The 13958-nt window shown below is 33.6% G+C and overlaps 2 protein-coding genes across 3 annotated transcripts; one reads left to right on the top strand and one right to left on the bottom strand.

Moving 5' to 3' along the window:
• Window positions 1–1193: 1193 nt before the first annotated feature.
• On the top strand, window positions 1194–4578 carry LOC116125914 (probable E3 ubiquitin-protein ligase RNF217). 2 transcript variants are annotated; one of them, XM_031411629.1, is made up of 5 exons: window positions 1194–1372; window positions 2392–2510; window positions 2599–2644; window positions 2899–3563; window positions 4230–4578. In XM_031411629.1, exons 2-5 carry the CDS (start codon window positions 2398–2400, stop codon window positions 4306–4308), a joined length of 903 nt encoding a protein of 300 aa, XP_031267489.1. In that variant the 5' UTR covers window positions 1194–1372; window positions 2392–2397; the 3' UTR covers window positions 4309–4578. The 2 variants fall into 2 exon arrangements, with proteins under 2 accessions (XP_031267489.1, XP_031267488.1); XM_031411628.1 differs by having other exon boundaries at window positions 2596–2644; window positions 4230–4576.
• Window positions 4579–5620: 1042 nt separating this feature from the next.
• LOC116125864 lies at window positions 5621–7352 on the bottom strand. The gene has a single exon (XM_031411581.1). The coding sequence runs from the start codon at window positions 7095–7097 to the stop codon at window positions 5982–5984; it is 1116 nt and encodes a 371-aa protein (XP_031267441.1). The 5' UTR covers window positions 7098–7352; the 3' UTR covers window positions 5621–5981.
• Between the last annotated feature and the right edge of the window lie 6606 nt (window positions 7353–13958).

Here is a 13958-nt window from a genome sequence, read left to right as displayed (position 1 = left end):
GTCAGTCTTGACCCGCCCGGCGACATTGGCGGGCCGGGTTAGGCCCGCCAACATTAGAGAATTGGCTGGCCCAACCCGGACCGCCAACCCTAACCCGTCGGGTTAGGCTCGGGTTGGGCCGGGTTAACCCGTATTTTGACTTTTTTTTTAAAATTTTGTTTTGTTTTATTTTATTTAAGTTTAAATGTTTAATTAACTTTTCAAATGAATAATTAACAATTTATAAATGTAATTGTTTTTAGTTGATTGTTAATTTCTTTTCAAATATCAATAATTAAATTAAATTAATTTTTTTTTGTTAACATTCCAAATATTAATTCAATTTTAATACATTAAAATTGTAATATAAGAATAATTAAATTTATTTATTTATTAAAAAATAAAGTGAAAAATTACAATAATTATTGCCTCGTCATCATTGTAATTGATGGGAGAGAAATATCTATCCATTGTAGTTTAAAAAAAATATTGATGTAGAAGAAATAAAAATTAAAGAAAAAGAATTGGAGTATGGAAATTGGAATTTGGAAAATTGGAAATATGAATTAAAAATTACAAAAACTAAATAAAAATTAAAATATGAGCAAATTGCAAAAACTAATAAATGAATAATTGAGACTTGAGAGATTAGAGATTAGAGAATATGAGAGAATGAGAGAATTTGAGTTGTGAGAAAAATGTGAGAGTTTAGAGCTAATTTATAGGAAAAAATGGGAAAGAAAAATGACGAAAAACACCCCTCCAACAGCTATAAAACGGCTATATTTCAAGGGTAATTTGAAAAATAAAATAATTTTTTTTCGGCCTAGCGTACAACCCGCCAAGTTGCACATAGCCAACCCAGCGGGTTGCTGGGTCTTTTGCAAAAGAGATAAAACAGTAACCCGTCGGGTTGCGGGTTGCCATTGTGCAACCCGGCCAGTCTGGGGGTTGTTGCCGGGTTAGGGTCAACCTGGACCGCCAAGATGGCAGTCTGGGTTTAATCTGTATTTTTTCGAGTTGGATTAGGGTTGACCTGTCTAACCCAGCCCAAAATTTCCACCTCTAATTATATTAAGTTTTTAAAAAAAGTATTATTTATTAACTTATTGAAATTATTAGTTAGCACCGTAAAAAATTATTATGTAACGAAGGTTATTAATTTATCTAATATTATATAGCCTTATAGCCTATAGGACCATGATATACTGATAACTTACTGGACACGTCTCGTTCAAGGGTCATCCTTGGGAATTTTGGCATCAGTCCCAGTGGTTGCTAATGTAAACTGCTCTGCGGAACAAAACTGAAGTTTGAAACCTTTCTCTTCTCTTAATAAACCTAATTATTATTATTTTTTCAGCAGACTGTTCGCCTTCTAATCTTATTCTTGGTGAGTTATCTCTTCTTCTTTTATAGTTTCACTGTTCCGCATACATTATTTCAATCTATGGTAGTTGATTTTTATTTTTCTGGCCCTAAATTTGTGCCTAGATTCGGATTCAGAACTTCATTCTTGATTTTACACATGGGTCTCAGAGAATTTGCTCTAATTTGGTCGATTTAATTCATTTTTTAATTTTATTTATTTATTTTTTTGTGTTATTGTACCCAAAGGAAGTTACGGTTTTGTGAAAACTAGTCTAAGCTAAATATAATAGTTGCTGAAAAGTGGAGCTTGAGTCAATGTCTATGTTTATATTTTAGTTTTGAGAAATCACACGTTACAGTATTCAAACTCTCATAGAACCCTTTATAGTATACACCCTTTATTTGTTTATTATATTTAAAAAATTAAAATTTTTTTTTTCACAAATATTGTGGCACATCGGCATTATTTTATTAGGCTTTTTTTGGCTGCTTACTTTTGTGTTCTTAACATTTTTGTTTGTTGTTGATTGATGTGAGATAGGAAATTGAAGAATATGTAAATGATGGGTGTATAATGTAGAGATTTACTCCATTGTAACGATCTTAGAAATCTTTTTTCTTTACATTATCCGATTATCCTTTATCAAACTGTTACATTTTGATTCTGGACCTTAACCTGACATTTTGATTCTGGACCTTAACCTGTTGTTTGAAATAGGTGAGAAACCGGAAAAGCAATACAAATCTTGTTGGATATTTTCTTAGGGTTTATATTTGATAAAATGCGGGATAAATAATTAAGGAAATTTTATTAAACTCTGACAGACATCAAACTGTTTCCTAATACAGGATTGTGTTTCTTTAATGTTTTGATTTCCTTTATAATGATTTTAATATTAACAATGTACATATAGGTTTATACAAAAAGAAATCAGCTCAAAGCTGTGAAAGTTAGTTTTTATTTTATTTTATTTTATTAAATTTATTGATTTACTCGTACAGATTCCATCTAACACTATTACTACTGTTTATTTCACGCAGAATTACATGTCGACTTTGAAGAATAAGGGTAAGAGGCCTATTGTTCATGATAGTCATGATCCACCCATTAAGAAAAGATCTACTAGTAGTAGCACCCCAAAACTTACCACAAGAATTTCGTAAGTAATCTTACATTTGATTCCTTGGTGTTATTATCGGTTTACATAAACGTTATAATGATTTTCCCAATGCTAATTAATGTAGTAGCAGCAAGTCACAAGAGCAGGAAAATGCAACAGAGACGGATGTTAAGGTCAGTTAATACACATTAGGTTCTGGTATGTAATGAGTATTAAAGTTTTGTACTACATTCTGAACTTAAATGCTAGAGGAAATTTGGACTTGGGACATGCATCCACAGATCACTTGCAAGTTGGTGGAAGTACTCTGCCGTTTGAAGTACCATACCTTTTGAAGTCTTATGATAGCTAAAAGATAATGCCGCTCAAGGTTGTTTCAAACGCAGTTATAGTCTTAGTGCTCACACATTTAGTATGTTATTTGCAGGTTCCAGATACGAGTTCCAAAAAGTTATGTGACAATCATTTAGTTAAAAGAAGAACGTCCGTTTCAAGTTCTTGCAAGACTGAAAGACATCAGTCCTCAAACTCCAAAAATGATGGCCCTTCTTTTGTATGTGAAATCTGTGTTGAACACAAGACTGCAAATGATTCATTTAGCATCCAGGGCTGCTCTCATGCATATTGTACCAGATGCATGTCTAAGTATGTGGCCTCAAAGTTGCAGGAAAACATTATATATATTCGTTGCCCTTTAGCAGACTGTAAAGGTTCATTAGAGCCTGAGTACTGTCACAAGATACTCCCTCAAGATGTGTTTGATAGGTGGAACAAAGCTTTGTGTGAGGATGTTATTCCTGGGGCTCAAAAGTTTTATTGTCCATTCAAAAGTTGTTCGGCGCTTATGATTACTGATGGAGAAGTTATAATGGAATCAGAGTGCCCGCATTGTTATAGATTGTTTTGTGCCCAATGTAAGGTTCCTTGGCATGCAGGGATTAGTTGTGCTGAGTTTAAGAAGTTGAATAAGAATGAGAGCAGCAGTGAAGATATGATGTTGATTAAGCTTGCAGAGAAGAAGAAATGGAAGAGGTGTCCTCACTGTAGGTACTATGTTTCGAAGAAAGATGGTTGCAATAATATGAAGTGCAGGTCTGCTTTATTTTCCATTACTTTTATACTATCTCATGGTTTTAGTACCTTAGTGGATTTTACTTGGTTCATGGTGCTATTATAAATAGTTATATATTTAAGAATATATTTTATATTTTTATATCCACATTGTTTTAAATTATCTTCAATTTTATCAGGGTTGGCAATTTCTTGGTTCTATGCATTATTTTTTAATATAACTTATACAAATTTAATACAATCTGTTGGCTGTTATTGCTCAGGAGAATCCTCTGCCTGATGCCTTTGCCTTCATGATTAAGAATGTTGCGTCAGTATCTGTGAGAAAGAAATAAAGCCTTAGCCCTTAGGAATAGACAAAGCCCATTTTTAATCACAGCCTTCACTATTCTAGTTGATAAAGGCAGTAACGTAGGTGCATTTGTCTTTTCCTGGTGATTCTTTACATAATTCTATGTTACATATTGCATCTAATTTACTTCTGAGACATTTTCTTCTATTATGGTTCAATTTCAATGAAACTTTGATACACTTTATTGTTTATGTAATATTTTCTTTAATCGATATGGCATGAACCTATCTTAATCTAAAATAACTCAGCTGAATGTCAATCAGTTTCCATCTCAACGATAATTGTTGATAGCTTCAGTAATTTATCTGATTGGTCTCCTTGATAAAACACTACAGGTGTGGACATTCATTCTGTTACAATTGTGGAACTCTCTCAAGTACTACTAGTCATTTGTGCGCCAAGTGCATGCATTAAATTAATTCTTTACTTGGTCATGGAGACTGGTCTTTTGTAATGTGAATAGTTTTGTTTTTCTGGGATGATGTTGAAAATTCCAAACTAGATATCACCATGTAGTGTGTTGGTGGGGAAATTTTTGTTTTAAGATGTAAAAATGAATGGAAGATGTACTTCATCACCTCCCTTTTTGGATTTGAAAGTTGGTTATAATTAATATGCTAGTTCTGGATATGTCAAGGTTTATGTTGATTCGCAATTACAGTAGTGGAGGGAATTTGGAAAGCATTTAAACTTGCCAAGTAAATGACTCATTACCTTTAAAGAAAGTATTGAGATTAGCCATTGTTTTCGCTCATTCTTAGACTCGTTATAATAGATACCTTCTCAATAATTGGAAACAGGGGCATCCTCATTTCCGTTCTGTTGACCATCTTATTGTAACTTAATCTCTGTATCTCATTTTAACTAATATTTATTTATCCTATATACTCATTTTTTATAATATAGAAAGGAGAGTAGATTTTTTATATAGAAAGTCGAAATATAAGCAGAAATGCTCTTTGATCAAAATAGAGAATTAAATTATAAGTATATTTTATGGTTTTAAAAAAAAATAAAAAATCAAAGGGGTTCAATCTTTGTGTGCTGACCCCCAATCGAATTGTTTGGAATTCAGAAGTGAAAGAAATCATTTTATTGCCAATCAATTTTTAAATCAACAAATGTTTCAATCTATCTAGAAATGAAGGGGCTCAGCAATTTCATACTCAAATTCTAGATACAAAATAAGCAAACCTCGAGCTCAGCAATATATGAAGGTGCGAAAGGGTTTTAAGTTTCCCACTTAAGGAGGTTTTTAAGGAAAAAAAAAACATTGGCAGAAATTGTTTGAAAAGATACTGTTGTTATTCTTTGTTGCACGTCACTCAATCACTCATCCTCTGTTCAAACAAATATCAATACAAGTAATTAGTTTTCAGGACACATATATGATTAAAGTTTGAGGCATTAAAAAACCTTTGTTTAGCATATCATAATACAACTTTCCAATTTACTGTAATTAAATTAAAGACTTTCTATCTAATTGATTTCTTCTTCAATTAAACACAGGATCAGTGGAAGAAGAGATATACAATGTATAATATTACAGCAAAACTTTTTCCTTGCGTTTTCTAACAACAAAATACATGATCAATGAAACAAGATCAAATAAAAGCAATAATTGAAAGAAAAAAGTATCTGAAAAAGGAGAATAATTAACTGAAACTGGAAGCCCGGATGACATTTATTTAGATATCATGTAAACAGAGGTGAAGTGAACAACAAATTAAAGAAAAAAACATTATTTATTTGCAAGAAAGATTATATTCTCAACACTTGGATTCATATATAAATTGCAAACACCAGAGCACAGGTATCATCAAAACCTGAATACACAGACTCAAACTCTCTAATCCATCAAACTAATTCAACAAAGCTTTAATCTTTGATCATAAGATTTCTTTTCAATTCATATAGTAACAAAAAACAGGCTTAGAGCTTACCCAACTTCTATCTTCTGATTAAGGATCAAGACTGCACAGGCAGGGCAAAGTGTTTGAAAGAAATTTGAGTTCGTAAAGAGAGTAAAAACTATGAGCTTCAAGCTGAACCTCACAAATTAGAAATCAAATACATACAACAAAAACTCAATTAATCTTCTTATCCATAGTCTTAACAAGTTTGCTCATTTGAAATCTCCAGAACAAGAAATAAGCCAATCCCAACCCTATCAATACAAACACCCACACATTTTCATCTTCACTCTCTTTCTTTGACCTCACTTCTTCTATACTAAACTCTTCCCTTCCTCCTTTTCCCATTATGCCTTCCATCAGATGCCCATATAACACATAAACCCTATCATCCCCTCCCACTGCCACTGCAGTAGCAAACTTTTCCTCATCAAGGGCTGTTTTGTCATACACCACTCCCTCTCCCCAACTATCATGAGACTTCAGAAACCACAGCCTGGTATGAGATACCACCAAAACGACGCCGTCTTTTCTTACTGCAACACCATCCGCCCAAGTCAAAGTCTCGGTCAACATAACGACCCGAGCTGACCCGTCTTCCACATTCACTTTAAACATCCTCCCCGTATTCGATTGAACCACCAATAAGTACCCCTTGCTGATGTAAGCGATCCCGTTTAATCCACACTCGCTGAACGGCGCGTCGTGTGGAACCGCCAATGGATGCGCCGTGAAAACCGGAGATCTGGAGAAGACCGAAGCCGCTCCATCTTTGTCGACTTTCCAGATGAAGTTAGCCGGCGAGTTGGTGACGTACGCGTTTCCTTCAAAGTCCACCGCCACGTCGTTGGCCCCGTTGCGCGTGCCGAAGTCGCCGTCGGGGACAACGTCATCGAGGAGAGAGAGGAAGACACGGCGGAGGGTTTTGAGGTCGTAGGCAACGAGGGCGTTGAAGGGAGGGAGAGGCGCGACTGAGTTTACGACGGCGAGGAGGCGCTTGTTGATAGAATCGATGGCGAGGCCTAAGATGGTAGCGTTCGGGGGAAGAGAAGGGTCGGAGATTAGGGTTTGGATGACGCCGGCGTCGGAGACGGAGTGGAGAGAGCGGTGGTGGAGGGAGCCGACGACGAAGTGCTGGTCGTATGCGTCCCAGGTGAGACCCTCTGGGTAGAGGTTGGGTGATCGGAAATTGATGAGGTGGTACTTTCTGGCGAGTGATGGGACGGTGCCCAAGTGGATGAGGAAGAATAAGAAGAGGAAAGAGATGACTTTGGATTTGATTGAAGACATGATTGGAGTTATGAAGTTTAGACGATGAAGAAGGTGGTGCTTTATGTCGTGGTTTGAGGGTGATAATGTCAATGAACTTTTTATTTTTTTAATGACAAGTTTGTGCTAATTTCTTGTCAAAGAGGCTTCAGTTCTCTTTTCGTAGAAGCCTGATTTTGGTGATATTATATCCCTTATATGAAGGGCAAAAAAGTCAAACTGACGCTATTTTATGGTTATTTTATCAGTCTGTTAATTAACGAAGAAATTCTTTGAACAGAGGTAGCAGCCGCCTTCTATCTCTCCCATCTCTTCATCGAACTTGTGAGTCAATTCTTCTTGTTTATTTTGAGTGGTTCATTTAATGCTGCCTACATTGACTAGTTGATGTTTGATTTTACTTTTGGATGGAATTTGTCATGTGGGTCATGCAGCTCTTGCTGATATTTGGCGGCTTTCTTTTTTCTTTTTATTTTTTGTGTCCCTGCAACCAAGTTTTAAATTGGAAAGAAAGAGAAGGAGAGTTAAGAGTTTATACAACTTGTCTAAGCTAAAGATGGTGGTTGAATGCTTGACCATGGGCTATGACTGGCTTTCATTTCATTGAACTACAAATTAAGTCGTAGCTGAAGAGTGGAGCTAGAGAATTTGTGCGTAGTGGGTTCAGTTGCTTCTCGAAATGTTAAGGGTAAGAGGTTGCATGAATGAGTTGATTGAGTGAGTTGGATGGTTAGTAGTTATGAGTGGCGTGTTAATATGTAATTGCATGGCAAGCATATGGAATGTATGGTTTGGATGCAGAGGAAGTAACGAAATAATGGATATGAGATAGTGGGGCAATATCTGGTTTCATGTCATGTTCTTTGTTAAGCTTTTATCAGTTGCTTACTTTTTTCTTTCTTTTTTTTGTGTTTTGCTTAATGTTATGGGTTATTACTTGATTTGAGTTTGAAAATCTAAAAATATATCAATGAAGGTTTTATGTTGTCGGCATTTAAAACTATGCAAAGATGTCTTTTTCAGTTTTCTAATTCAAACTCTTTTGCTTTATAATATATCTGTTATATACCGTTTTATTGTAAATCCTTACAGACTTTCACTGTTCTTTTCTGATTCTGTTTCAAACTCATAATTTGAAATTGGTGGACACTGTTTTGTTATATTTGTGTTGGAAAACCAGAAAAGAAATTTAATCTTGTGGAATCATGTCGTAACAGTTAAGTTGTACGACAACATGTTGGTTCAATGTATTACAGAATTTGTTCATGATTTGTTTGTGATAATGACACATGCAGCCTCAGTGCCTCAGATATATGGATATCCATTTGTATTGTATGAATGGTGTTTGACATTATCTAATCTTGAACATTATTGATCATGAAGAAATTAATATGGTTTATTAGTCAGATATTATCATTACAAATGTAGATTCATTATAAGGTATGAATATATAAATATAATTTCCAAATGAAGTTCAACTTGTTTTCAAATAACTAAATACTGTCTTTCTTGTTTTATAAGCTGTATTCACTCTCATATAATTACCTTTTTCTTTTTTTACATCACTATGCATTCACCCTAACTAGGCTAGAATCATAAAATTTGTTTCCTTGAGTTTCTTCATTGTAGTAAACATCCTAGCACGTTTGCCTATATTTGACTGGAAGTTCTATAGCCGTCTCGTATTATTATTTGGGTTAATTTGTTTATAAATCTAATCGGAGATACTTATTTGTATGTGCAGCAATTTCTATGTTCTAGTTTTCTTTGTTTGTATAGCTTTCTTGTGCTACCAGAAAATATGGGTTATACTGTAAAACACAATGAGACTATCCTTTCAGTTGCATCAGTTCTGTATCCTATAATGACTACCTCCTGTTATTTCTCTTCATTATATACTTCAGCCCAACTAGTTCTTCAACATTACGTTATGTTTGCCTTGTTGTGTGCTGAAATCTGCTACCTAACTTGTTTAACAAATGCATTATAAATATTGACAAGAAATGGAGGTTGATAATATGATAGCAGAAACCAGTATTTCCCATTTAATTTGCCAGATTATGTAATGATGCTCAGTAACATAATGTATCTATGCGTTGTCCTCATTGGGATAGTCGTTTTGTGAGGTTAGAAGGCTAGGATGAATTACCCTTACATGATCTCTATGTTGTTGATACCATTTAGGATTGGGAGTAGGTGTAACCGGACTTACTTTTCACATCTCTTGTTATTTTGGACCCTAATTCACCATTTTGGTCTTCTATTGAATTGAGAAATCATGTTGATTGTCCATCTTCTTAAATTTTGGTATATAATGCACATGAAGGTCCTGTACTACAATTTACATTTACATGTAAGAGGAAATGGACTTATGACATTGTTGCACAGGATCTTTGCTACTTGAACAATTGCTCAATTTGTGAAATGTTTGAAGTCAGACAACAGCTAAAAGCTACTACTCCTTGAGGTTTTCTCAGAATACAGTTCAAATATTTTTGCTAACACATTTAGCACATCATTTACAGGTCCCTGCTTAAAAACCCGGAGGAATAGTGGATGAAGCCAAGAAAGTTAAAATGTAGACGACCCTTCCTGTCTTTGAAGAATTACTTACTGAACTGACAAAGATGTGGGCTACAGATTCCAAATACCCTTTTCAAATCCTTCTATGACAGAAACATGGCAGTCTTGATGAAGGGACAGAGTATGTGGACTTTCTGAAGTTGAATGAGGATGAGAGAGATCATGAAGACATTATTATGTTGATGAAGCTGAACAAGAACTGGAAGAGGTATGTTGAGAAGAAAGATGTTATTTTCAATGTCTCTTAGTATGCATTAATCATTCTTCGATTTTGTGAAAGACTCCATTATTGTAGGCTAGCTCATGTATTTAGGCAATCTTATTTTTAGAATTTCTATGTCAAATTAATAAGGGATGCTTAGATTTCTACACGAGATCAATTGTAAGTCTCTTGAACTAGTAACTGCAACATTAATAAAAATTCTAAAAATTTGCAATTTTCTTATCAAAATTCTACTCATATCATGAAGATCGCAAGTTTTGTTTAAAACATTACTACGTAACAGAATAGATTTTTTGTAAGTACAAGTTTGTATGTTGGATGATAAATCCAACCTCTGTTTTTTGTTACCAGATTAAGTTTTTTCAAGTTGATGCATATTATGTTTTTTTTTTTTTTTTTGGGTTCTGGAGGGAGAGTGAGATATGAAGGTTCATGTAGTTGGTATGGGGCAGAGGTAGTATTGGAAGTACCTCATTCTTGCTGTCTTATACTATTTAATTTCAAAATGCAAGTATTTGTTCATATGCACATTGAACATGTCGTTTGCATTGCAGGTTCCTTTACAACAACCTGAGAATGAACAGCTAAATAAGTATGGCCAGGACATTTTGGCAATGAAGGAGGAGGCAGAATCATCTAGATGAGAAAAGTTAAATTAATTTGAAGATCATATTGGTACAATGTGATTAATCAAATGATAAGCTTAAGCTGAAGTTATATTATAAGATAATATAAAAGCTTACATTGGTTGAAACAGTAAAGTTGTCTCATATTTCATATGATTGAGAATAATGTATCCTTTGTTTAATTGTCAAAGAAAGACCCCATATGTTCCCTGTTTTAAGTAAAGAAGTCAGCTTCACTTGAGAAAATTAACACTCTTCAGTCACCACAATGTCAGTTTATTGGACATCATGAATTAACCAGTTAGTTTGATAGGAAATGTTAACTGATTGTGCAGGGTAATAGCATACAAAGTGAAATTATTTTTATAATCTTTTTTCGGTTTGTTGTGGTGACATTACTCTGTAGCCTTTGGTCTTCTCATTCTCACCGTTACCATCAAGTAGATTGTCTAGAGACCTAACCAAGGGCACACCGCACCGCCTATCAATCATTGACTTTTTCAAAGAAAAAATCTATTTAGGTATTTTATATGCAACAAATACTTTGAAAAAGATGTAACAATTTCATTCTTCATGAGGATTTAAAAGCCTAAAATCATGGCTTTAGTGTTTTGGAACTTACATAAAAACTGGTTTTGCCCATGGATATCATTCATCCATACTCACATTTTATTTTAGCATGATTAATGAGGCCTAAAGGGTTGTTGTTAAGCTTATGAAAATTAGCTTATAAGTAACAAGTAATAAGCTAATTTTAGTTTATAAACATTTGAAATTTTAAGCAATTATGTGTTTGGTTAAAGTATTTATAAGTGATTGATAAGTAGTTGACGTGTTTTGTAAAATGTGGCTTATAAGTACATTTTATTATAAAATAACTAAAAATGGTACTACATTAAATAAGGATATACTATGGAATTTTAAATTAAACAAGGATAATGTATAATATATTTGGTCAAACTAGTTTAAAAAGCAGAGTGTTTATAAATAAAAAAAAAAAAAAAAAAAAAAAAGTACCTCCCCCCAACTTATTTATTTGCTTATAAACTCAAAAAAATTATAAACAAACAGGCCAGCTTAATTTTAGAGTTTATAAACTAGTTTGATCAGCTTATAAGCTTAGACAAATACCCCCTTAATAGTTTATACTTTATGTTGAAACATAAAGAAGAATTGAAATAAATCATAAATTTAGAAAGATTAATGTATGATATATCAATCTCAATTCGGATTTGTTGACGCTATATAGAAGTTGTATGTACAATAATATCTTATCTTTGGGTGTGGCTGTAGGAGCACATGGAAATTGGAAACAGAATCAAACCAATATTCAACTTTCATGGATAATTGACAGGCTTTTCGCAAGTGTACAAAATCACGCAAATAATAAAGCTCGAGTAAATGAGTATCGAATCTCAAGGAAATTACCTACCAAGTATCAAACTAGTCTATTTTGTTACTATTTGATAAAACTGAATTTTAAGAATGAATTTAATGAAAAAGAAAACAAACTAAAAACTAAACAAAGGCAGAATTTTATGAATAACTTGGTAAACAGATCAATATGACTAAACCTAGGGCACATATTTCACACCAATTTAATCCAATGCATTAACAATTATTGCTAACCTAATTAAGCTTATTCTAAAGGCCAAACTCCATGATATTTCACCAACTTTCTCTCGAATAGTTAGCGAATTAACCCTTAAGCAACAACCCAAAATATCTCTAAGTTGGATTTAGGAACTAAGAGATCATTACGTTCTATGGAATTTACCAGAGCCTCATAAATCGCGGTAACCTATCTCTAGCGTTCGCTCAATCTATGGTTTTATTACCTTAGACAAATCAGGTTCAATCTCTCAATCTCAACCCAACCCATGATATCATTCAACTCTCCGATCCTTAAGAATTGAAAGCATTACACACAATAATAAAACTTAGAATTAATACTCAATAAAAATTAACAACGATAAAGTCAACATATATTCATAAATTAGAAAAGGGATTTGGTTCATAAATGCAGTAATAAAAACAACCATTGTATTCAATAACATCAATTCAAGAAAGAAAAATAGAAAACTTCTCTAATTGGCGAACGAGAATTGCAAGAATTCCGATCTCCAAAACAGTAGCCATCATTTCTCCTTCTCTAATCTCCTAAAAACTACTTAAAGACCCTTATTTATAGTGCTAGCGTTTGGAGGTTACTTAGGAGAGAATTAAATACCTTAACCCATTCAGATTCGGACTAGGAGAATGCAATAACCCAAACAGGCCCGTGACCTATCGTTGCGGCAATAAGATACAGTCGCTACGGCGATCGTTCTTTCTGTCCCACGAGTCTGTAATCTTCAGAATTTGGTAAAGTAACCACACTAACTTTGTAGCTTTTGAATAAGCTTTCTAACGTCACAAGAATCGTCAAATTCCGATTTCTACATCTCAAGTTATGATAGAAACATCAAAGCATGCTCATCTTGAAGGATTTTTAGATTTTACGTTGTATCTTCGACGCGTTACAACTTTATCGTTTCAACTCCGATTCTTACACCGTTTGTTCCTACTTGTCATGAATTTCATCGCCATCATTCTTTTTCCTTCATATATCGGTTTAAACCTGAAAATACTTAAAATACACCCGTGATCCCGTAAAAGGTATTTATGAAAGAATTAATTCAAATTCCATAAATTAAACACATTTTTCCATAAATAATCAAATTAAATCACTAACAAAATATGTACTTTCAAGCTCTTATCAATAAATTATTTTGATCAATTAACCATTTTATTAATTATTTATGGCTTATTTCTTATGTTAACGACATATAATAAAAGGAATATTGATTGTCTATTTAACTAAACAAAAAGACATAAAGCTTGCTTTTAAGCTATTGTCAATTGTCACCAAGTATAACCACAATTTTATTATTCGTCCAGCCCAAAATTTAAAAACGCATATTGTTGTGTTTTCTAAAAGAGATGCTTTACTTTTTTGGAAAATAACAATAAAAAATCAGTATATTACAATTACAAAACTATCTTCTCACACCTACAATTTCTAATTTAAAAGAAAATAACATATTATTAACTGGACATCAATTTACACGTGTCGTTAAGGAAATATTATGACATAAATTAGTGTTCATCCACTTCATGTCCTATAATCTAAGAGAATTAAATTATAGCATAATACAAAACATTGTGTTCAATTTTGATAGCAAAAATTACAGAATTGCACTGTAACAAACTCCGCTATTTTCTTTCAGCAATCTGACCTGGCGCAGGCCACTCAAATCAATAATAACTGAAACTTCTCCGCTTTATCCGCCAAGATGAAAACTTCTCTTCTCTAAATCACCAAATTACCCCCTATCCCAAACACCCAACTACATTTCAGGAAACTAGCACCCCGCACTGTCACCCCATTTCTTAAAGCAGATTGTAACG

Source organism: Pistacia vera, unplaced genomic scaffold (assembly GCF_008641045.1).
Source record: "Pistacia vera cultivar Batoury unplaced genomic scaffold, PisVer_v2 Contig173, whole genome shotgun sequence".
NCBI lineage: Eukaryota > Viridiplantae > Streptophyta > Magnoliopsida > Sapindales > Anacardiaceae > Pistacia > Pistacia vera.
Note: the sequence above shows the minus strand (reverse complement) of the source record. Positions and strands in the feature narration are given on the sequence as shown.